The following is a 26013-nucleotide window of genomic DNA, read 5'->3' on the forward strand; positions in this document are numbered from 1 at the left end:
AAGAAAATCTAAAGTTAAGAACTTTTGTTCAGTGTAAGGACACCAATAAACTATGTTTAAAATGCCACTATCAAAGAAAGTAAATTTAAAGGCAGAAGTCTTCGGTTCTTTCTTGGGAAACTTCAAGGAGGAGGTACAGATGACTGAGTCAATGATTCAGGAACAGCTTCCCCTCTGCCATCTGATTTCTGAATGGACGTTGAACCCATGAACACATTGAAGCACAGAAAACCTACAGCACAATACAGGCCCTTCGGCCCACAAAGCTGGGCCGAACATGTTCTTACCTTAGAAATTACCTAGGCCTCTATTTTACATAGCCCTCTATTTTTCTAAGCTCCATGTACCTCAACACTACCTCACCACTCTGTCTTTCTGTTTTTGCACTACTCATTTAACATTTAATATATACACCTCTTACTGTAATTTACAGTTTTTAAATTATGTATTGCAAGTACTGCTGCCACATAACAACAAATTTCACGACATATGCCAAATATATTAAACCTGATTCTGATACCTAGTAAAAGGTGGTTTTGCATACAGATCAAATCATTACACATTATTCTAGCATTGAGCTAGAATAAGGCAAACCAATAACAGTACCTCCTGTGCAGAATAAAGTGCACAGCAGGGAAACAATAAGTACAAGATCATATCGAGGTAAGGGCATGAGTCTTTCTTATTACATAAGAGGTCCATTCAAAAGTCTGGTAACGGTGGGCTAGAAGCTGTCCCTCAGCATGATGCTATATGCTTTCAGGCTTTTCTATCTTCTGTCTTACAGGAGAGGGGAGAAGAGAGAAAGGTTCCTCGTGGTCACTGCAGAGTGGTGCAATCTATGTGACAGTAGTGTATGGTGTTACGTGCCTGCAATGTTGCTGGAAGTAAGTTTTTCATTACACCTGTGCACACATGCACTTGTGCATTTGGCAATGAACTTGACTTGACTTTTGATTCTTATTTTCTAGTCTGCCTCCATCCATCATCCACCTGCTCCTGTCTCCCTCCTCCCCCATCTGTCTCCATCAGCCCCTTCTTCCTTCAACCCTCCTCAGTCCACCCATCATTCTGTCTCACTGTTCCCCCTCTCCTCTTTATAGTGGCAGGCTTCCCCCTCTGCTCTCAGTCCTGGTGCAGAGTCCCAAACTAAAACATCGACAATTCCCTACCCCCTTTTCAACTCGCCGAGCTCTGCCAGCAGATTGTTTGCTGCTCCAGATGAAAGCATCTGCAGTCTCTTGTGTCTCCAGCGCAGCTATCAACCTGGCACAGCTTTCTAATTATTTTCAGTGATTTAAAACCGGGTTAGATTGACAAAGCCGCTGTTGCACAACAGGAATCCACTCACTTGTTGGTGAATGGTGATCAGAAACGTCTGATTAAAGATGCTTCTGTGATTAATCTGATTTTCCATCATTAAACAACTGCATCAGTTTGCTAATCATTAATTCTCTTTTAAATGCAATCTTAAAATAAAAGCACAGTCGGTTTGCACTAATAAGTGAAAGTTTTATGTGAACCAAAATATTATGGGGTGGCATGGTAGCATAGCGGTAAGCACAATGTTTCACAGTGTCAATGACCCGGGCTCAATTTCTGCTGCTGCCTGTAAGGTGTTTGGATGTTCTCCCTGCGATCACGTGGATTTCTTCCAGGTGCTCTAAAAGTCACTTTCTAATAGTAGTCAAGTTTGGAGAGCAATATATAATACACAACATACACACAAAATGCTGGATGAACTCAGCACGTCAGGCAGCATCTTTGGAAAGCAATAAAGAGTCGATATTTTAGACTGAGACCCTTCATCAGGACTGGAAAGGAAGGGGGAAGACGCAGATTAAGAAGTTCGAGGGAGGGGAAGGAATACAAGGTAGAAGGTGATAGGTGAAGCCAGGTGAGGGGGAAGGTAGGTGGGTAGGGGCCCTCACCTATCATCTCCTAGATTGTACTCCTTCCACTTCCTTGAACTTCTTTTTCTAGCTTCTCCCCCATCTTTTTCAGTACTGATGAGCGGTCTTGGCCTGAAATAAGAACTCTTTATTCCTTTCCATAGATGCTTGCTGACATGCTGATTACCTGTGACATTGGCTCATCATTGCAGGACGTGAATTAGTCCAGGACAAAGAAGCGGGCAGGAAATATCATTGTGGACAGAGCCCACTGTGCAAGCTGCCTTTATCAAAAGCTCCTTTCTGGGAAACTGCTACAGGGCCGTAAAAACAAAAACTTCACACCATCTTAAAAGTTTCTCCTCCCAAGCAGTTAATCTGATCAACCACTCTAGTTAGTTCCTCCCACACCCCTCTCTAAATATTAACTCAGTCACAGCATGGAATTGTAAACATCTAAACCATTTTTATAGTGCTGTTTACATTGTAAGTACAGACTGTTTTTCATGTATTTATGCTCATTACATTCCATATATGTACTGCTAACTAATTTTATATAATCTTTCATTCTGTATAATTGTCGAACATTGTCACTTTTTCATTGCATATTGTGCTAATGCACCACAGCAAGTTTCTAACACAAGTAAATGTATATGGCGAATAAAGTTCATCCTTACTAAATAAACTATTCCTCCATGGTGTCAACACTGGCTCCCTGGAACAAAAATCCACCTAATCCATCTTCTCTAACTATTGAGAGATTATAGAGGCGAGCTTTATTTGTCACATCTATGTCGAAACATACAGTGAAGTGCATCATTTTTGTCAATGACAAACACAATCTGAATATCTGCTGGGGACAGTGCACAAGCTTTGCCACACTTCAGGCAACACCTCCCATCGCTGTCTGTAAGGAGTCTGTACATACTTCTTCCAGGAGCTCTAGTTTCCTCCCACATTCCAAAGACATACCATTAGTGTTAGTAAGTTGTGGGCGTGCTACGTTGACGCGGAAAGCATGGTGATATTTATGAGCTGCCCCCAGCACAATCCTTGCTGATTTGATTTGACATATTACAAAAGTGGTGTGCAGAAGACCATCTTCGAGTGCACATGTTGAACCTTGACGTGGATGAGCAATAGCAGCAGTAGACCAAAACATACATTCAGTGGTCATTTTGTCAGGCACACAGGTACCTAATAAAGTGGCCACTGGGTGCATATTTAGTATTCTTGGCTTATAAGGATACTCACAGCTCTGATTCATGACTACTGGGATAAAGATGTTTATTTTAATTGGCCTTAATGAACTTGTTTTCCCAGCTGAATCATCACCGGGCACCATTAACTAGCTTCACTACAAAACGTGGGAAGCATCCTCTGCCTCTGCTGTTTCAACATCTGTTTCTTTCTCCTTTACCATTAGTCCTTCAGTTACCCTCCACACATCTGCTTTCCCATCTGCCTCACTCTCTTGAAAACCCCCTGGACTTTTCACCCCGACATTCTCTCTTCAGTATCCCATCGGGCAGAAGATACAAAAGCCTGAAAGCACGTACCAGCAGGTTCTAGGACAGCTTCTAGCCCACCGTTTCCTACTGTTTAGACTACTAAACAGTTCCCTAGTAAGTTAGTTGGACTCTTCACCTCATAGTCTAACTCATTATGATCTAGCACTTCATCGTTTACCTGCAATGCACTTTTTCTATTGCCTTTACATAATTTATTCTGCATTTTACCCTATTCCAGATCAATCCACTGTGTAATCATTTGATCCTATAAACAGTATGCAAGATAAGCTTTGCACTGTATCTTGGTACACATGACAATAATAAATCAATACCAATAATAAATAAATTGAATTTTCTACCTCTCCCAAACTTTTCCATCTCTTTCTCTCTCTCTCTCCCCTCAGCTGGGTGCTGGCCTTGTCTGACAAAGATACAATTGAGATTGATAGTGTGTTTGAAATGTGAGCAGATGTTTGGAGTGAGATCCACAATATTAGAGATTACAGTGCTTCTCTCCGGAGGGTTATTATGATAAAATTGTGCGTTGATGCATGTGCAGGCTTCTCTCTCCGCATTGACACTCAGCAATCTTTACTGCTGGCAATGGACAGCTTTCAGTATTTAAAACCAACATCCCCAGCCCCTGAGTTTTACTGAAGACCAAGGTTAACTACTTCTTCAAATCCATCAGTAATTTCTACAGATGAACAACAAAAATGTTTATCTTGGCTGTTGCACTGGTTCAAAATCAGAATCAGAAACGGGTTTAAATCAATGATATATGTCATGAAATTTGTTTTGTGGTAGCAGTACAGTGCAATACATAACAATAAAACTGTAAATTACAATATAAAATATACATTTATATAAAGTTAAATTAAATAAGTAACATTTTAATATGTTAAAAAAAAAAGCAAAAATAGGGAGGTAATGTTTATGGGTTGGTTCATTTAGAAATATGATGGCAGAGGGGAAGAAGCTATTCCTAAAATAATGAGTGTGTGTCTTTAGGCATGTCTACCTCCTCTCTGGTGGTATCAATGAGAAGAGAGTACATTTTAGATGACAGGGATCCTTAATTATGGATGCTGCCTTTTTGATGTCCTCACTGCTGGGGAGACTATTGCCTATGATGGAGCTGACTGAGTTTGCAACTTTCTTCAGCTTTTTCTGATCCTGTGCAGTGGTCCCTCCAGACCAGATGGTGATGCAACCAATTAGAATGCTCTTCACGGTACATCTTTGCTTTTACTTCAAAGAAACCTCTGACTGAGAATAATCCTTCTGAAAAGGTATCAGCATCAGTAAAGTGGGTACAGTAAAGTGCTACTGGCAGTGCACAGCGTGTACATTGAAGCATACAGTGCAATGTGTCATTTGCATCAAATCAGATCAGCGAGGTTAGCAACAATACAAAGTGTAGAATAGCAACTCAGTACCAAATCCTTGTGCCCAATTCCTTCCACCACACCACTTACATACAGACTGCACTGCACCACAGATTTATAAATGGTGATTGGGTAAATGTCACAATAAGATCACATAGCAAACCCCAGGTTCAATTCCTGCCGCTGTCCCCTTGTATATAGCTTGGGCGCCTAAGACTTTTCCACAGTAGTTTTATGCATTGCACTGTACTACTGCCGCTAAAAAAAAAAAAAAAAAAAATTCATGTGAGTGATTGATAATCCTGATTCTAATATGGGTCTCTGTTGTGGACTGAGAATGGGAAGGGGGCAGGGAGAGGGGAGTTATGGTTGGGAAAAGGGGAAGGGAGAGGGAAGAGAGTGGGGAGCTCCAGAGACATTCAGTAATGATCAATAAACCAATTGTTTGGAATCAAGTGATCTTCCCTGGTGTTCAGGGCAGGCTATGTCTAACACCTGCACCACTCCCTGACCCTGGCACCTGTCACCTGTCCCACAGCACTCCACCCTTTCTATTCCCAAAATCCGTTGGTCGACTGTACTCTTTTCCATAGATGCTGCCTGGTCTTCTGAGCTCCTCCAGGATTTTGTGTGTGTTGCTTGGATTTCCAGCATCTGCAGATTTTCTCATGTTTGGATCCCAAAACGGATAGTGGAATACTTCTCTTGTGGGATGTGGGAAGGTAGGGAAAACTCCAGTGTCCATGACAACTACACCAGTAGGAAGTGCATCCATCTACAGCTTCTAACACACCGTGTTAAGGAGTTGGAACTGTGACTTCGGAAGGCTGAGGGGTTGATAGACAGGACACTCGGGGAGGTAGCTACACCCAAGGTGGAGGACAGAAGTGACTGGGTGACTGTCAGGAGGGAGAAAGGGGATAGACAGCCAGTGCAGAGTACCACTGTGGCCATTCCCCTCAATAACAGGTATGCCGGGGTGGGGGGGGGGAGATGACCTGGCAGAGGAGGGTCACAGCGGTCAGGTCTTTAGCACTGAGTGCTCTGTGGCTCAGATGGGATGGTGAGAGAAGAGGTGAGCTGTAGTGACAAGGGATTTGTTGGTTAGAGAAACAGAAAGGAGGTTTTCAAATCAAATCAAAAAACTTTATGTCATTCTAACCATACATCAGCTCTGCAGGGCAGAATGAGACAGCGTTTCCCAGGAGCAGTGCACTCATAACATAACAAACACAACACTAAATAATAAACATAACAATAAATAGTAAAACACAACAGCCACATGCCAGTTAAAATCAAGTTATAAGTGTCCAGTGCAAGTTAAAAGTGTCCAGAGCAGAGTCAGGTAGAGCAGCTATTTAGCAGTCTGACTGCCTGTGGGAGGAAGCTGTTTAGTAGCCTTGTGGTCTTAGTTTTGATGCTCCTGTAATGTTTGCCTGATGGCAGAAGAACGAACAGTTCATGGAGAGAGTGTGAGGGGTCTTTAATAATGTACTGTCTCTTCTGGAGGCATCGACTCTGAAAGAGGTCTTGTACAGAAGGTAGGGAGACTCCAATAACCTTCTCTGTTCCTCTAACCACCCTCTGCAAGGCTTTTTTGTTGACAGCACTGCAGCTGGAGTACCAGGTTGTAATGCAAAAGGTCAGCACGGTCTCAACCACGCCTCTATAGAAAGTTGTTAAGATGTTAGTGGGGAGTGATGCTTGTTTAAGCTTCCTCAGAAAGTGCAATCTCTGCTGGGCCCGTTTCACAATCCCAGTGGTGTTCCTGGACTAGGTGAGATTGTCTGAGATCTGCACCCCAAGGAACTTGATGTTTTCCACTCTCTCCACTGTGGAGCCGCTGATGCTGAGGGGTGTGTGCTCAGGCTGAGACCGTCTGAAATCGACGATCATCTCCTTGGTTTTGGTGACATTAAGCATCAAGTTGTTATCCCTGCATCAGCTCTCTAGGTGTTTGACCTCCTCCCTGTACATTGTGAACAAATACCAGATTCCCAGACGGTATGTTGCCTCCCAGATGCCAGGTTCAGGGACATCTCGGTTTGAGTATACAGCATTCTTAAGTGGGAGGGTGAGCAGTGAGAGGTTGTGGCCAACATCGGTACCAATGACAAGGTTAGGATGGGTGACAAAGTCCCGCAAAGTGTGTTCAGGGAGTTTGGTGCCTAGTTAAAGGACAGGACCTTCAAGGTTGCAATCTCAGAATTGCTGCCCATGCCACATGCTAGTGCAGCCAGAAATAGGAAGATCACACAAGTTGACACATGGCTAAGGAGGGAGGGCTTCAAATTTTTGGATCATTGGGCTCTCTTCCAGGGAATGTGGGACCTGTAGAGAAGGGACAGTTTGTACCTGAACTGGATTGGGAATAATAGCCTAGCAGAAAGTTTGTTAGTGCTGCACAATGGGGGTTTAAACTAAAGTTGCAGGGGGATGGGAACCAGAGTGCCAGAACAGATAGCAGAGTAGTTGTGGAGAAAAATGTTGTTAAGACTTCATACAAAGCTACAAATTGAATGGTCGAGCATGGTGGGACTAATGTTCCAAGCTGCGTATATTTCAATGCAAGGAGTATTGTAGGAAAGGCGGTTGTGGAATTATGACGTTATAGTCATTAGTGAGACTTGGTTGCAAGAGGGGCAGGACTAAAAACTCAATGTTACAGGTTTCCATGATTGATCGGAAAGGATTAAAGAGGGAGGGGTGGAATTAAGAAACATAAATTGGTGATTTTAACTTTCACACATATTGACTGGGATTTCCATATGGTAAAGGGGCTGGATAGTAAAGAGTTTTTCAAATGCGTTCAGGATAGTTTCCTTAATCAGTACACAGAAGCCCCAACTAGGGAGCATTTTCTTTCAAGGAAGGAGACAGGGCAGCTGACAGACATTTGTGTAGGGGAACACTTTGTATCTAATGATCATAATGCCATTAGTTCCAAAGTAATTATGAAAAAGGATAGGTCTGGTTCTAGGGTTAAGATTCTAAATTGGAGATAGGCCAGTTTTGATAGTATCAGGAAGGATCTGGCAAGTGTGGATTGTTTTCTGACAAAGGTGTACTTGGTAAATGGGAGAGCTTCAAAAGCGAAATGTTGAAAGTAAAGAATTGTATGTTCCTGTCAGAATAAAAGGCGAGGATAACAGATTTAGGGGACCTTGGTTTTGTGAGATATCGAGGCCCTGGTTAAGAAAAAGAAGGAGGGATATAGCAGATATAGGCAGGTAGCACAACTGAGGTACTTGAGAAATGCAAGACAACACTAAAAGAAAGAAATCAGAAGGGCTAAAAGAAGACATGAAGTTGCTCTAGCAGACAAGGTGAATGAGAATCCTAAGGGGTTCCACAGATATATTAAGAGCAAGAGGATAGCAAGGAATAAAATTGGTCTTCTGGAAGATCGAAGTGGTGATCAATGCATGGAGCCAAAAAAGATGGGGGAAGAACTTAAATAGATTTTTTGCAGCTGTATTTACTCAGGGGATGGATACAGAGTCTAAAGATGTGATGCAATACAGCAGCAAATTCATGGACCCCAAACAGGCAAGAGAAGAGGAGATGTTTGCTATTTTTGTGGCAAATTAAGTTGGATAAATCTCCAAAGTGTTCCCTTGGAATATGTGGGAGGCTAGTATAGAAATTTCAGGGGCTCTAGCAGAGATATTTCAAACATCTTTAGCCATGGGTGAGCTGTTGGTGAATTGCAGGATGGGTAATGTTGACCCATTGTTTAAGAAAGGCTCTGAGAATAATCCAGGAAATTATAGGCCAATGAGCCTGACATCAGGAGAGGAAAAGTTATTGGAAAGTATCCTAAGGGATTGGAAATTTGAGTATTTAGATAGACAGGGGCTTTAATATAGATAGTCAACAGGGCTTTGTACGTGATAAGTCATGACTAACCAATCTTAAGAAGTTTTTTGAAGAAGTTATTGATGAAGGCAAGGCAGTGGATACTGTTGACATGGACTTTCGCAAGGTCCTGCATGGGAGGTAGACAAGAGGGTTCGGTCACTTGGCATTCAACATGAGGTAGTAAGTTGGTTTAAATACTGTTGTCATGGAAGAAGTGAAAGAGTGGTCATAGATGATTGCCCCTCTGTCTGGAGGTCTGTGACTAGTGATGTGCCACAGGGATTACTGCTGGGACTAGTTGTTGCTTGTCATCTGTATCAACGATCTGGATGATAATGTGGAAAATGGTATCAGCAAATTTGCAGATGACACCAAGCTGGGGATGTAGTGGCAGCGAGGAAGACAATCAAAGCTTTCAGCAAGATCTAGACTCATTGGAAAAATGGGCTAAAAAAAACCACAGGTGGAACTTAATGCAGACAAGTGTGAGACGTTGCACTTTGGGAGGACCAACCAGGGTAAGTCTAACACGGTGAGTGGTAAGGCACTAAGGAGTGTGGTCGAACAGAGGGATCTGGGCAAACAGATCCGTAATTCCTTGAAAGTAGTGTCACAGATAGATAGGGCCGTAAAGAAAACTTTTGGCACACTCGCCTTCATAAATCAATGTAATGAGTACAGGAGTTGGAATGCTTAATTTGGAGTATTGGTAAGGCTTAATTTGGAGTATTGTGTGCAGTTTTGGTTACCTACCTACAGGAAAGATGTAAATAAGATTGAAAGGGTGCAGAGAAAATTTACAAGGACATTGCCAGGACCTGATGACCAGAGTTATAGGGAAAAGTTAAATGGGTTAGGACTTTATTCGCTACAGCAGGGGTCCCCAACCTTTTTTGCAATGCAGACCAGTTTATTATTGACAATATTCTTGCGGACCGGCTGACCCGGGGGTGGGTTGGGTTGCCAACGGATAACAGTAGCAGTCAAACACATTGTGTTTACCCCAAGAAAGACTACAATGACCATGAAGGCTTGTGCGGGCACCAGTGCACATGCGTGTACGTGCCGATTTTTTTCTAAAAATCGTTTTTGGCGATTCTGTTCGGGGGGGTGTTAATCATGTTCGGAATATAGGTGATAAGTGGCTAATACACTCAATTTTGTTTCTAAAAGAGTTTATCTAACGAATTTAGTATTAAACACACAGCGCATATTTTCCTCGCATGACTATAGTGATAAGTCAATTATCAGGGGAGGACGGGGAGCTTGAAGTAAGTATTGAACGAACTTCCAGAAGAAGTGGTAGTGGCAGGTTCGACATTATCATTTAAAGAAAGATTGGATAGGTATATGGACAGGAAAGGAATGGAGGGTTATGGGCTGAGTGCAGGTCGTTGGGACTAGGTGAGAGTAGCGTTCGGCACGGACTAGAAGGGCAGAGATGGCCTGTTTCCGTGCTGTAATTGTTATATGGTTATATAAGTCACTTATAAGTCAATAGCATCATAACATTTTAAGTAACGTTTGGATATTAAACACACAGGAAATAATTTTCCCCTTATGAACATATAAAATCATTGCAACACACAAATATCGGTGAATCAGTGGGAGCCCTGGGCTTGTTTCCCTGCAACAAGACGGTCCCATTGAGGGGAGATGGGAGACAGCGATACTCGAAGGGGGTTCCTTATGACCAGTCTGTTCTGCAATTTAGTGTTCGTTGCAATCATTGCAGAGATATGTTGGAAATGGAAGCAATGTTTTCAGTGCTTTTGTGGCTATTTCAGGATATTTAGCCTTGACTTTGATCCAGAATGCCGGCAGAGATGTTACTTCAAACATACTTTCCAGCCTGCCGTCATTTGCAAGCTCGAGGAGTTGATCTTCTTCCCGCATTGACATGGATCATGCGCAGGTAATGACCTCGCATGCGTAATGAGCTCACGTGCGTTCAAGCTCAACAGTGTGTGACAGGGAATGAGGAAAGGTGCAGCTGACTCATATCGCCAAATCATATCGTTTCCTCGCGGCCCAGTAGCACATGCTTTGTGGCCCAGTGGTTGGGGACTGCTGTGCTAGAGTACAGAAGAATGCAGGGGGATTGAGGTATACAGAAATACGAGGGGTATAGATAGGGTATATGTAAGGCTTTTTCCACTGAGGTTGGGTGAGATTACAACAAGAAGTCATGGGTTAAGTGTGAAAAGTGGAATGTTTAATTTGAATTTGAATTGACTTTATTTCTTACATCCTTCACATACATGAGGAGTAAAAATCTTTACGTTACGTCTCTATCTAAATGTGCAATGTGCAATCATAGTAATTTATAATAATTTATAATACAAAGAACAGTCAATGTAACATAGAAATACACTCAAATCAGTGTGAGTTAATCAGTCTGATGGCCTGGTGGAAGAAGCTATCCTGGAGCCTTTTGGTCCTGGTTTTTAGGCTGCAGTACCGTCTCCTGGACGATAAACAGCTGGAAAGGGAACATGATGGGGAATTCCTTCACTCTGAGTGTGGTGAGAGTATGGTATGTGCTGCCAGCACAAGTGGTGGATGCAGGGTCAATTTTAACATTTTAGAGGAACTTGGATAGGTACCTTTTAGGATGTGACTAAACACATTGATGAAGGTAGAGCAGTAGATGTAGTGTATATGGATTTCAGCAAGGCATTTGATAAGGTACCCCATGCAAGGCTTATTGAGAAAGTAAGGAGGCATGGGATCCAAGGGGACCTTGCTTTGTGGATTCAGAATTGGCTTGCCCACAGACGGCAAACAGTGGTTGTAGACGAGTCACATACTGCATGGAGGTCAGTGACCAGTGGTGTGCCTTAGGGATCTGTTTTGGGACCCCTTCTCTTAGTGATTTTTATAAATGACCTGGATGAGGAAATGGAGGGAGAGATTAGTAAATTTGCTAAAGACACAAAGGTTGGGGGTGTTGTGGACAGTGTGGGGGGCTGTCAGAGGTTACACCGAGACATCGATAAGATGCAAAACTGGGCTGAAAAGTGGCAGATGGAGTTCAACCCAGATAATTGTGAGGTGGTTCATCTTAGTAGGTCAAATATGATGGCAGAATATAGTATTGATGGTAAGTCTCTTGGCAGTATGGAGGATCAGAGGGATCTTGGGGTCTGAGTTCATAGGACACTCAAAGCTGCTGCACAGGTTGACTCTGTGGTTAAGAAGGCATATGGTGCATTGGCTTTCATCAACCGTGGGACTGAGTTTAAGAGCCAAGAGGTAATGTTGCAGCTATATAGGACCCTGGTCAGACCCCACTTGGAGTACTGTGCTCAGTTCTGGTCACCTCACTACAGGAAGGATGTGGAAACTATAGAAAGGGTGCAGAGGAGATTTACAAGGATGTTGCCTGGATTGGGGAGCATGCCTTATGAGAATAGGTTGAGTGAACTTGGCCTTTTCTCCTTGGGGTGATGGCGGATGAGAGCTGACTTGATAGAAGTGTATAAAATGATGAGAGGCATTGATCGTGCGGATAGTCAGAGGTTTTTTCCTAGGGCTGAAATGGCTATCACGAGAGGGCACAGTTTTAAGGTGCTTGGAAGTAGGTACAGAGGAGATGTCAGGGGTAAATTTTTTTAATGCAGAGAGTGGTAAGTGCATGGAATGGGCTGCTGGCGACAGTGGTGGAGGAGGATATGATAGGGTCTTTTAAGAGACTCCTGGATAGGTACATGGAGCTTAGTAAAATAGAGGGCTATGGGTAACCCGAGGTAATTTCTAAAGTAAGTACGTGTTCGGCATAGCATTGTGGGCCAAAGGGCCTGTATTGTGTTGTAGGTTTTCTATGTTTCTATGTTTTATATGGATGGGAGGGGAAAAGAGGGCAATGGTGTAGGTGCAGGTCAATGTGATTAAGCAGATTACTGGCTTGGCACAGACTAGATGGACTGATGGGCCTGCTGGAAGTGTTCTATGATCAGTTTCCTGCTTTTGTCTGCAGGCTTGTATGGTCAGAAAGAATGGGGTGTACTATTTAAAATTCAGCTACGTACTTAATATGAAAATGGATTATTATATAATTTTAGTATTTAGTATTTACATGTCTAAAGGTTATTGAAAGGTACCTAAGTCGTTGAATGTATTTAAAGAAGATCTTGATAAGTCTTTGATTAGTAAGGGGGTCAAAGTTTATGGGGAAAGGCAGAAAAATAGGGTTGAGAGGGATAATAAATCGGCCATGATGGAATGGCATTGCATACTTAAAGGGCTGAATGGCCTAATTCTGCTCCTATGTCTTATGACTCTATGCCTCTATAACAGCAGCAACAGAAGAACAGCAACAAAACAGCAACAGCAAAAAGCATCCCTTTCCCTCCTTTCACCCAGCCACCTACCCACTCACACACTCCATCCCCTGGACAGGCCCCCTCCAGCCTCCAGACTTGCAGACATTAGGCCTCTGACTTTGCCAGTGGACTCACTGACTCGCAGACACAGGGCCTCAGCCATCAGGCCTCAACTTCTGGACTTCCCATTTGACATCTATTCTTCGGCATCAACTTCAGGACTCACCAATGACAGGACCCAGAACTCCAGACTCACCAATAACGGGACCCTGAACTCCAGGCTCCAGTGGACCAACCAACAGACTCACCAATGACAGGACTCTGAGCTCAAGGCCTCAAACTCTGGGCCTTGAGCTCTGGAGTCATCAATGACGGAACCCTAAGCTCCTGGCCTTGAACTGCAGACTCGCCAATGATGAAAACCTGAACTCTATGCCTTAGTCTCCGGACTTGCTAATGACTGAACCCTGAACTCTAGGTCTCAAACTCTGGAATCATTGACTCATGTACCTCGGGGATCGCCAACCTTATGCCTCCTGTCTGCATACACCACTGACACTGGGACCTGCCGACCTGGGGGTAATTGCTGACCTGGTGACTACCAGCCCTCATCCTCACTGAACTTTGTCCAGAGCACTTGCTTGTAGAATAAATGTCAATAACTTTACATTTACTCTAAGCAGGATGTGATTTGAAACATATTACCTGATAGTGTGATGGAAGCAAATGCATTAAAACGATAAACAGAATAAGATCATAAATATTAAGCCATTCCATTTTTTGAAAGTGAATACATCACTAAGCCTGGATGAAATATGTCCTTGGCTAATAGTTAGAATAATGGAGAAAATTTCAGATGTTTAGATCACCTTTTCAAATCTTTTATGGCTGCATAATGGATGCCAGAGGTTGGTAGAGAGGAGAGTGAAGGTCAGTTTGGTTTTATGAAGACAAAGACCATTAGATCAAAGGACATTGGAGCAGAATTAGGCCATTCAGCTCATCAAGTCTGCTCTCCATCATGGCTGATTCATTATCTCTCTCAACCACATTCTTCTGCCTTTGATGCCTTTACTAATCAGGAACTCATCAACCTCCATTTTAAACATATCCAAAGATCTGGCAATCAATTCCAGAGATTCACCACCCTTTCGCTAAAGAAATTCCTCTGCATCTCTGTTCTAAAGTGGTGACTTTCTATTCTGTGTCTGTGCCCTCTGGTCCTAGACACCCCCACAATAGGAAACATCTTCTCCACATCCACTCTATCTAGGCATTTCAATATTCAATAGGTTTCAGTGAGACCTCCATTCATCTAAACTCCAGTGAGTACTGACCTAGAGACATCAAATGCTCCTGGCATGTGGAAAGGACAAACTAGCTGATTATAAAAAAATGGTTGTGAGAATATTATTGGAATCAATCCAGAGAGACTGTACAGAATTTTATTTGGAAAGTCACAGATAAATCAGGGACAGTCTGCATGTTGAGCAAGTTCCTGTCTCATTAACTTGATTAAATTTTTTTGAGGAAGTAACAAAAATGTTGCCAAGATGCAATATGATTGATGGATTCATGGATTTTAGCAAGACCTTTGGCAAGGTCCCACGTGCCAGGATGGGGAGTCGAGAAAGTGTGCTGGGTGACAGATGCAAAGCTTGGTGGTTGGCAGGTGTTTTTTTTTTGAGATTTGAAAGTTCTCACCAGTGAGATTACACAGAGCTCTCAGTGGTAAGACTCTTGCTTTTCTATAGTGTATTACTAATTTAGAGTTAAGTGCAGGGGGGATGATAAAGAAATTTATAAATCATTAACAGAGACTTAGTAAGGAGGAAAGCCTCAGACTTTAATAAGATTTGCAATTTTATTTTGATTGGGTAGAAAAGTAGCAAATAGAATTTAGTCCGTTGAAGTGTGAGCAAATGCATTGTGGAGTTGCAGCAAGGCAGAAGAACATACACTCAGTGGCTACTTCATTAGGTATCTCCTGTACCTAATAACATGGCCACTGAGTGTAAGTTTGTGGTCTTCTGCTGCTGCAGCCCATCCTCTTCAAGTTTCAAAGTGCTGTGTGTTAAGAGATGCTCTTCTGCACACCACTGTTGTAACATGTGGTTATTTAAGTTACTGTCACCTTCCTGTCAGCTTGAACTAGTCTGGCTATTCTCCTCTGACCGCCTTCATTAACAAGCTGTTTTTGCCCACAGAACTGCTGCTCACTGAATGACTTTTCTTTCACGTTATTCTCTGTAAACTCTAGAGACTGTTATATGTGATCCCAGGAGATCAGCAGTTTCTGAGATACTCAAACCACCCCATCTGGCACCAACAGTTTCTTAGATCGCATTTCTTCCCCATTCTGATGTTCGGTTTGAAAAATAACTGAACCTCTTGACCATGCCTGCATTCTTTTATGCATTGAGTTCCTGCCACATGATTGGCCGATTAGATATTTGCATTAACTAGCACGTGCTAAGGTGTACCTAATAAAGTGGCCACTGAGGATACTATGGCATATGTAATAGAACAACTGCATCACAGCTTCATTGACCAGGGCTCATTCATGATTTCCAACGCTGCCTGTGTAGGGCTTGTATGTCTCTCTGTCACCATGTCAATTTCCTGCAGGTGCTCTGATTTCTCCCACATCCTAAAACTGGTTGATCCATAATATGTTCTGGCCTAGCCTGTGTCACCCAATTCCAAAAAATGAATATATTTAAAAACTTCCTGCATCCATTGAAATATTGTTGAAATCCTGCATGATACTTCTGAGGTGGTGGATCTCAGAAATTTAAAGATTAGCTTTATTTGTCACTGTGCTTAAGTCTTCATGTGGAGTAACGAGGAAATTTGTAAAGCCTTTTAACAGTCTTTTAAATCTACTCCTCACCTTTTTTTTCTCCAGTCTTGCTGTAGGGTCTTGGCCTGAAACTTCGACTATATTCTTTTCCACAGATGCTGCCTGGCCTGCTGAGTTCCTCCAGCATTTTGTGTATGACAATGAGATGATTCTTTTTTAAGCTCCTCAATTTGCTGCCGTTCTCCTGTCATAATTTAGAAAGGGAGCCAGTGGAAGAAAGCTTATGCTGTGTTGAGGACATTTGCTTCTGTGGCTGCATCACTTCCGTAGGCCCTGGCTCTCTTGAGACCATTTCCCAGATCAGGGTCAAAGACAGCGAGGTGTATCTGGGTTAGCTTTGCCAGCAGCCTATTCTCCCCTAGTGTTGAATTACTAGACAGAACTCCCATGCAGACAGAAATGAATGCCTACCATTCTAGTGAACCTTGTCTTCTTGCCCTCCAGTAGAAACATGCAACATAACGAAGGAATGAACATACAATCCTATGCATAGTGAATCTCACTTTAGAAGGCAGAAGATCACTTCTATTTGGTGCATGAAAGAACAATCTCTTTGCTCACTTGCTTCACTTATCTAGAGACACAGCATAGAACCGGCCCATCTAGCCCAACAAGCTGCACTGCCCAGCAACTCATCTGTTTTGTACTAGCGTAATCATGGGATAATTAACCTACTAACCAGTACATATTTGGACTGTAGGAGGAAACCAGAGCACCAGGAGGTAGCTCACATGATTCACAGGGAGAACATACAGATTCCTTACAGACGGTGCCAGAATTGAACTCTGAACTCCAGAATGCCCCAAGCTCTGATAGCGTCGCTCCAACCACTGTGCTAACATGGCACCCAAATCTTGGCACTTCCTCTGCAGCCATACATCTGTTGCCAAATATTCACCCACTTTGCAAACATTATTGACCAAAATTATGCAGACAAGCATTAAGCAAGTGATATCAAATGGCATTCTCATTTAGAACAGGTACACCGTGTACACAAAACTTGCAAATCTGTTGTGAGATTTGGTACATACAGAGTTAGAAAGCAATGGAAACAAGCCTTTTGGCCCAAATGACCCATACTGACCAAGCTTCCCATTTAAGCTAGTCCCATTTCCCTTATTTGACCCATATCCTTCTAAATATTTCCAATCCATTTGGCCCATTGAGTCTGCTTCACCATTTTATCATGGCTGATCTATTTTCTTCTTAACCTCATTCTCCTGTCTTCTTCCAGTTCTTGATTCCTCACATGTTGTGAGATTTGGTGCACATAGAGTCATGAACCAAACACGTCAGCCCAACTTGTTCATGCTGACCAAGATTCCCATTGAAGTTAGTCCAATTTTCCCACGGCTGGTCCATGTCCCTCTAAACCAGGGATTCCCAATCTTTTTTATGCGATGGACCAATACCACTAAGCATGGTATCCATGGACCCAGATTGGGAACCCCTGCTCTAAACCTTTCCTATCCGTGTACCTGGAGTGCAGGAGAATGAGGGGAGATCTTACAGAGGTAAACAAAATTATAAGGGCTATTGATAGTATGAATGCATGCAGGCCATTTTTCCCTTAGGTCCAGTGAGACTAGAGCTGGAGGTCATAGGTTTAGGGTGAATGGTGAAATATTTAAAGGGAATCTGAGAGAGAATTTCTTCACTCAGACGATGGTGTGAGTGTGGAATGAACTGCCAGTAGAACTGATGGATGCAAATTCAATTGTAACAGTTAACACAAGTTTAGGTAGTTACATGGATGGGAGGGGTACGGAGGGCTATAGTCCAGGTGCAGGCAGATATGATGAAGCAGGAGACCAGGCTCGCGTGGACTAGAATGGCTAAAGGGCCTGTTTCTGTGCTGTACTCTATGGCAATACCTGTCCAAGTGCCTTTAAAATATCATTAATATACCTGCCTCAACCACTTCCTCTGGCAGCTTGTTCCATCAACTGACTATCCTCTGGGTAGAAAAATTTGCCCCTCAGGCTCCTATTAAGCTTCTCCACTCTCACCTTAAATCTGTTCCTCTTCCTTCTTGATTCCTCAGCCATGGGGATAAAGACAATGTGCATTTACCCTATCTATCTTCATGAGTTTTAACCCTCTATATTATCACCCCACATTCTCCTATACAAATATTGCTGAACATTTGATGTATAGAGATGCTGGCCCACCCAAAACCCAGTTTAGGCCATGCAAGCTTTCACCATTCTTACCATTTCAAAGAGACCTAAATACATGAAAGGTAAAGGCCTTTCTGAAAGGGGAATGGAAAAAGCGGAGGGATAAGGGGTACTTTCTCCCCCTCCCCTTTTTCCATTCTCCATTCTAGCTCCCCTCTTACCCCTTCTCTTCTCCTCACCCACCTAACACCTTCCTCTAGTGACCTTTTACCCATTGTCCTCTCTTCTCTCCTTCTGCAGGCCTCTTCCTTTACCATCTACCAGGTCCCAGCTTCTCACTTCATTCCCTTTCCACTTACCTAACTTCACCTGTCACCTTCTAGCTTGTAATCCTTCCTCTTTCCCCTCTTCCTAACTTCTTATTCTGGCTTTACCACCCTTCCTTTACATTCCAGATGAAGCAACTTGGCCCGAAATGCCAACTCTTTATTTCTTTCTATATATAGATGCCTCCTGACCTGCTCAGTTCCTCCAGCATTTTGTGTTGCTTACTAGAGGTAATGCTCTGCTTTCTCTGTTCTCGATGTTCTTCCACAATGGGACAAGGAAGGTTTTATTTTTAAATACAGAATTGTTGGAAACACTGAGCGGATCAGGCAGCATCTTGGAAAATAGAAAGAGAGTTAACACTTCCGGTCACAGGCCCTTCTGTTTATCTTTCCAGTAATATACCTAATCTGCTGAGCTTGGCTAGCTTTTTCTGTTTTTAATTTCAGATTTTCAGCATTTTTATGACTTTCAAGATTTAAATGTGCAATATTACAAAGCCAGAAGGTCAAAATCCAGAGCTTGGTGCGTCCGCAGTTAGAGGCCAGAAGGTCGAAGTGTCTGGGTCAGCTTATTTGGAGGTCAAAGGCCCGATGTCTGGAAGTCCAAGCCAAGGACTGAAGGTTGAAGGCCCAATATTTGCAAGTCTGAGAGTTTGTGGCCAAGGACAGGAGAGCCAGAGGTGGCCTGTCATGGGATTGAAGGCCTGTCTGCGTGTATGATTGAGCAGGAGAGTGGGAAAGGGACTTGCTTTGACGTTGCTGCCTTGTTTTGCTATGATGTTATTGTTGTTTCTGTTTGTGTTATTCTGCTGAACATGGTGGGCATGCTATGTTGGCACCGGAATGCAAGGCAACACTTGCGGGCTGCCCCCAGCACATCCTTAGGTTGCGTTGATTTTGTTAATGCAAACAACACATTTCACTGTATGGTTTGATGTACGTGTGATACACAAATCTGAATCTGAATTAACTGTACAGTAAAAGACCAATTTTAACAGATAAAAGTGCCACATGGGGGAGGAAAGAAACTGGGCGGTAACTTTGATGTGTCCATCAACACAATGTTACAAGGCTAACAGCTCAATGACAGAATCTGGAAATAGTGTGACAATGTGGTGTTTGCATGTCCTGTTCTGACAAGATGCTTTCCGAACATAAGCTTGTGGATAGATGGTGCAGGTTACAGTTAAGCATTTGGAGTTAAAAGGGCTGTTGGCCCTGGGTAATTACTGACAACCTAATGCAATAGATCAGAAATAAGCTACTGTACCTATATTCCTGCAACGTCTGATGCAGCTTCTGTGTAAATCACTGTGCATCACTAGTAGCTCAGTTTGTGCTGTTATAGGGCAAGATGTGTTTGCAATTGAGCAAATGGTTTCAGCAATTATGTGGCATGATTATTTTATTTGTGTAACTTTATGTATTTCCAAGAGATTTTAAGAAAGTCTTCGAAGCTTACTTTATTCAACCCTAAATTCTAATCTTTTTTCAACCATATTATTCTTACTCCAATATTATTTATCTATTTGTATTTGCAAAGTTTGTCTTTTTGCATATTGGTTGTTTGTTGGTCTTCGTGTGTAACTTTTCATCGATTCCATTGTATTTTTTGTATCTACTGTGAATGCCTATAAGAAAATGAATCTCAGGGTTGTATATGGTGATATATATGTACTTTGATAATAAATTTACTTTGAACTTTGAACATACTGATAAGGTGGAGAATGATGTGTTAAACAACATAGCGCGAAGTAGGGTTAATGTAACCATCAGGTTACTGAGGTCTGATTATGTAACATGTAAAGTAATATGTAACATGCCTGTTGACAAGATCTTCAATCCCCACCAGTGACTGGAACGAGTTTGTACGCTCTCCCCATGACCATGTTGTTTTCCTCCGAGTGCTCTGGTTTCCTCCCACATTCCAATAGATGGTAAGGGTTAGGGTTAGTGAGTTGTGGGCATGGCGACACTTATGGGCTGCCCCCAGCACATCCTCGATGCACACACCACATTTCACTGTATGTTCTGATGGATGTAATATATAAAGCTAATCTTTAACGATTTGCTGTGCTGATCTCCATTCTCATTTTGATTACTGAACTGCATATGTCATTGATCATTTCATGAAGAGCTGTAGAATTCCTTTCCACAAAGTAATGTCCTTCAGCACCGTCTACGTACCATATAAGAGCTTTCTAGCGTAGATCAGTGCAGTTATAGACAGTGACATCTTAAGTGCTTCGCCAAATACATTTTAATTGTGATTTGGTTTCTATCTCTCAAAGTAAATGCTCACAAGTGCAAGGTGACGTAACTCAGTGGCCACTTTATTAGATACACCTGTACACCTGCTCGTTAATGCAAATATCTGATCATCCGATCATGTGGCTGCAACATCAGACAAAGGAAGAAAGGTGATCTAAGTGACTTTGACTATGGTATAAGTGCTGGTGCAGGATAGGGTGATTTGAGTATCTCAGAAACTGCTGTTCTCCTAGGGTTTTCACACATAAGAGTCTCCAGAGTTTACAGAGAATGGCATGAAAAATAAAAATAACCATCCAGTGAGTGGCAGTTCTGTGGGAAAAAAAACCTTGCAGATGAGAAAGGTCAGAGGAGAATGGCCAGACTGTTTTAAACTGATAGGAAGGTGACAGTAACTCAAATAACCACACATTATAAAGGAGGTGTGCAGAAGAGCATCTCTGAATTCACAACATGTTGAACCTTGAAGTGGATAGATTACAGCAGCAGGAGGTCAGGAACATGCACTCTGTGGCCATTTTATAAGGTAATGGAGGCACCAGCCCATAAATGCACAGCAATTCTATCATCTGCAGTCTTGTGAATGCAAGATACACCTATAGATGGTCCACTTTAAGATCTCCTTTCACTATACTCTCTTGACCTTCCTCCACCCGTCTTGTACAACTGATTGAACCATATAGTCATTGACTTTATTGTAGCTACAGTTAGAGACCAACAATCACTCGCTTTCAGATCTGCTGATCAGCAGGAACTGGCAGCAGAAGACCAAATCCATCAAATATGTTGAATTATGTTCTTATGATAAAGTAGCAGAAACCGACATATATTCTGAGCATACTGACATATATACACGCACACAAAAATCTGGAGGAACTCGGAAGGACAGGCAGCATCTATGGGGGAAATAAACAGTTGACGTTTCGGATGAAGGGTCTCGGCCCTAAACATCTGCTGTTTATTCCCCTCCATAGATGCTGCCTGACCTGCCGAGTTTCATGAGCATTGTGTGTGATGCTCAGCATTTCCTGCATTGGCAGAATCTCTTCTGCCTATGACACCCACTGAGCCCTCTCTCAGTCCAGTGCTACATGGCATTAGTTCAGTGAAGCAACTCTCATGGTGGTGCCATTGCTTTCAAACAGCCTTGACTTGTCTTGAAAGGAAAATATTATTTTTAAAAAGTCTTGTATCCCCAGAAGCAAATCATTCATTGATTTAAAAAAAAACAGCTGATGCCTTCCAGTTTGATGTCACCGTCATGTTCACATCTTAGTCAGCAAATTTAAGGCTATAGTGGTGGCACAATGGTGAAGAAGTGTCCCCTCAGGTTCTATTTAAATATTTCACCTTTCACCCTAAACCTTTGACCTGTAGCTCTAGTCTCACCCAAGAAAGAGCCTGTATGTATATACGCTTTCTATACTCTGCATGACTTTATACAGCTTTATAAGGTCTCCCCTCATTCTCCTACACTCCAAGGAATAAAGTTCTAACTTATTCAGCCTTTCCCTATAACTCAGGTCCTCAAGTCATGGCAACATCCTTGTTAATTTTTTCTGCAATCTTTTAAACTTGTTGATATCCTTCCGAAGGATAGGTGTCCAGGACTGCACACAATACTCCAAGTTCGGCATCACCAGTCTTTTACAATTTCAACATAATGTATCCCAATTCCTGTACTCAATACCCTGATTTATGAAGACCAAAGTGCCAAACGCTCTCTTTACAACCTGTGGTGCCACTTTCAATAAATTATGGATGTGTATTCCCCGAACCCTCTGTTCCAATTGTGTATTCTCTTGTAATAACTGTGTATAATTACGTTTTTCTTGTGAACACTGTTCCCTCTAAGCTGTGTGGGTGCACGGCTGTGCAGTAACTGAGATACTCCCGCACACATTGCCTTTGTTGCCGTGCAGCTGGGATTGGACGCAGCTAGAAAAAGTTTACAGAACGTGGAAGATTTTCTCTGTACTGTATTTCATTAATTCAATTAATAAATAAAATCAAAAGTATGTTATTTTTTCAGCTTTCATTCTACATATTCATAGTATGCATATTACAAAAAAAAATTTACAGTGCTGTGCAGTTTTCAGGCCGTGTAAAAATTCTCTGCTCAGGGCAATGGTTGGTCTGCGCAGCTGTAAAAAAAAATTAGAGGGAATGTTGCAAAATGATGGCTCTGTGCCTATAATGTTGCTGCAGGGCATCTCTAATTTTTACTCTTGCAATACAGACTAACATACAGTTTTCCTTTTTAATTATTTGTGCATCTGCATAATAAATCCAAGGACTCCAAAACTGACATGTTTCAATCTCTCATCATTGCACCTGTGTACTTGTCCATATGACAATAAACTTGAAATAGGTAAAAATCCATCTGGGGCTTAAAGCCTCCCTAGTTCAGTGTCCAATTTAGCAGATAGCATATTCAGGGTCGTGAATTCAGTTGTCCTATACACAAGGCCAGTGCAGTCAACCTGCATACCTCCGAGGCACCCGACAGAGTTTAAACCTTAACTTATAACAAAAACTATTTGTAAGACACGGACACCAATATCAGCTTACCTCTATCCACTGTCGTAAGGGTATCCAAAGTATAGATAGCCAGAAAGAGAGGAAGGAAGCAGGAAAGAAAGAGATGGAAGAGAGTGAGAAGGGAAACATTGCTTTAAGTTTGAGCTCGTCAGGTAACCCATATGTCCTCTCATCATGTGTTCTGTATTTGTTAACTCGACAGTGCAAGTCCAACCTCTTTCCCCAACCCACTCCTGCAAATTCAAGCAGCAATCTGGGGTCGTGCTTACTGCCTTGGTCATTCTCTCTGCAGCTCGCAGTGAATGTAAGCATGCAATACAGCTCTTTCCACTCCGGCAACCTACAAACATTCAAAGGAATGCGTTTCTGAAGCCTATTGCTTACCTAGATCTTCGAGTTCTGAGGTCATGGACTTCGAGCGCAGCGTCAATGCCGTGGTTGGAGCCCGCTTTGGAGGTGGTGGTGCTTTGTGGCAGAATTAAAGGAAAAGAGAGACAGTGTCTTAAAATTTGTTTTTGTTCAAAATCTACGTATGACTCCCACTCATCTGAACACTTTTACAGCCACCAAATCATATTATAGAACAGCTTGAACTTATCCATTTTACCTGACAGTAACTAATAGTATTCCTAGAGATTTGCTTAGAAAACTTGATCTTTTTTTCGCTTTCTTCTGAACACTAATTTGTAACTGATTCATATTTGGCAATTGCTGCATTAACAATACACTTAACAATGTCAAACAAGCAATTATGGTTTAAGAATGTGATTTCCGAAGTACAGATGTAGTTGACCAATCACATTTGAGTGTATGCCTGTGGAAGAAAATACATAAGCCAGCAAAAAGACAGGGTACTGCCACACAAAGTGAGCATGAAGCTGCACTTAATTACAGTGTATCAACCACACAATTCTGCTTTAAGAAATACAAAGTTCAAAGTACATTTACTATCAAAGTATGCATGCAATATACAACCTTGAGGCTTGTTTCCTCACAGCCAGCCACACAACAAAGAAATCCAACAGAACCCATTAAAAAAGACCATCTAATACTCAATATGCAAAAAATTATGCAAACAATTAAAGTAAGCAAGTAACGTTCAGAACTAAAGTTCACAAAAGTGAGTTCACAGTCACAAAGCCAGTTACAGACAATCCAGGAACATGTTGGTTACAGATGTGGTCAATAATTATTGACCAATCACACTTCACTATGTGCCTGTGGAAAAAGAAGTACGTAAAAGCCAGTCAGAAGACAAAGTGCTGGCAGGTGAAGTAATTATTGACCAATCACATTTGACTGTGTGTCTCTGGAAAAGTACACAAGCCAGTGAGAAGACACAGAAGGTCTGGCAGCACCCAAGGAAAGAAGCACAGTGTCAACAATTCAGTTCAGAACCTTTCAAAATGAAAAGCAAGACAATAAATTTTGAGTTGTTAAGTAGGATGGGAGTAGAGAACTAAGAGAATATCTGAGGTAAGACCATAATATCAAAAACATAGGAGCAGAATTATGCCATAGGGCCATCGATTCTGCTCTGCCTATCCATTACAGTTAACTTATTTTCCCTCTCACCCCTATTCTCCCGCCTTCTCCCATAACCTTTGATACCCTTACTAATCAAGAAGCCATCAACTTCTGCTTTAAATATACTCAATGACTTGACCTCCACAGCCATCTGTAGAAATTAATTCAACAGATTCCCACCCTCTGTTTAAAGAAATTCTTCCTCATCTCTGTACTAAAGGGCTCAAAACTGCTCACAACGCACCAAATATGATCTGACCAATGTCCATCATCAGGGACCCCCACCACCCATGTCATGCTTTCCTCTTACTGTTACAATCAGGGAGAAGGTACAGGAGCCTCAGGACAACACAGCACCGAGTTCAGGAATAGTTATTACTCCTCAACTTTGAACCAAAGAAGATAACTTAACCTCATTTGTCCGATCACTGTTCCCTCAACCTATGGACTCACTTTCAAGAACTCCTTATTTTATGTTCTTGATATTTATTGCTTGTTTATTTATTATTATTTATTTATTTTGTATTTGCACTGTTTGTTGTCTTTTGCATACTAGGTGTCCACCCCTTTGGATGTGATCTTTCATTGATTCTATTATGGCTATTGATTTAATAAGTATGCCTGTAAGAAAACAAATCTCAGGGTTGACATATGTGTACTTTGATAATAAATTTACTTCGAACTTCAAAGGCTGCAGCATCACATCTTTGTTTTTATATTCTTGTCCTTTCAAAATGAATGCAAACATTGCATTTATCTTCCTTACTGCCAATTCAACCTACAAGTTAGCCTTCAAGAAATCCAGTATGAGGATTCCCAAGCTAATGATGTTGTGCCAAATATATTATTAATTAAGGCATCCGTTAGTCTTGTGAGACCATGGATCTGCGCCTAGAAAGTCTTCACTCTCCAGGGCGCAGGCCTGAGCAAGGTTGTATGGAAGACCAGCAGTTGCCCATGCTGCAAGTCTCCCCTCTCCATGACACCGATGTTGTCCAAGGGAAGGGCATTAGGACCCATACAGCTTGGCACCAGTGTCGTCACACTTAATGTGTGATTAAGTGCCTTACTCAAGGACACAACACGTTGCCTCGGCTAGTCAGGTTGCTAGTCCAATACCTTAACCACTTGGCCACGTGCCCACCATTGTTAAGTTGAGGCTCAAGTCAGACTTGAACTCACGAACTCGTGGTTTAACAAGACCAGTGCTCTAATTCTTGAGCTACGGGGCCTCACCCAAGTGCCAAATAATTAAATAGGAAATCAAGTGTCCAACTATCTAATCTAATCTAAACAAATGGGGTGCATGGTAAGCTGAAATGACACAAGAAAATCAGTGGATGTTGTCATCTGGAGTGAACTGTTCGAGTAACTCAGCAGGTTGA

The 26013-nt window shown here is 42.1% G+C and overlaps 1 protein-coding gene across 3 annotated transcripts in view; it reads right to left on the minus strand.

Annotated features, from left to right (window-relative positions):
• The window catches only part of LOC140205282 (SH3 and multiple ankyrin repeat domains protein 2-like), a 1215789-nt gene that overhangs the window by 76677 nt on the left and 1113099 nt on the right, over positions 1-26013 (minus strand). For all 3 annotated transcript variants that reach the window (XM_072272778.1, XM_072272777.1, XM_072272779.1), the window contains one exon: positions 23486-23566. In XM_072272778.1, the coding sequence (XP_072128879.1) occupies positions 23486-23566 (81 nt within the window). The remainder of the gene's footprint in view (positions 1-23485; positions 23567-26013) is intronic.

This window comes from Mobula birostris, chromosome 11, assembly GCF_030028105.1.
Source record: "Mobula birostris isolate sMobBir1 chromosome 11, sMobBir1.hap1, whole genome shotgun sequence".
Lineage (NCBI taxonomy): Eukaryota > Metazoa > Chordata > Chondrichthyes > Myliobatiformes > Myliobatidae > Mobula > Mobula birostris.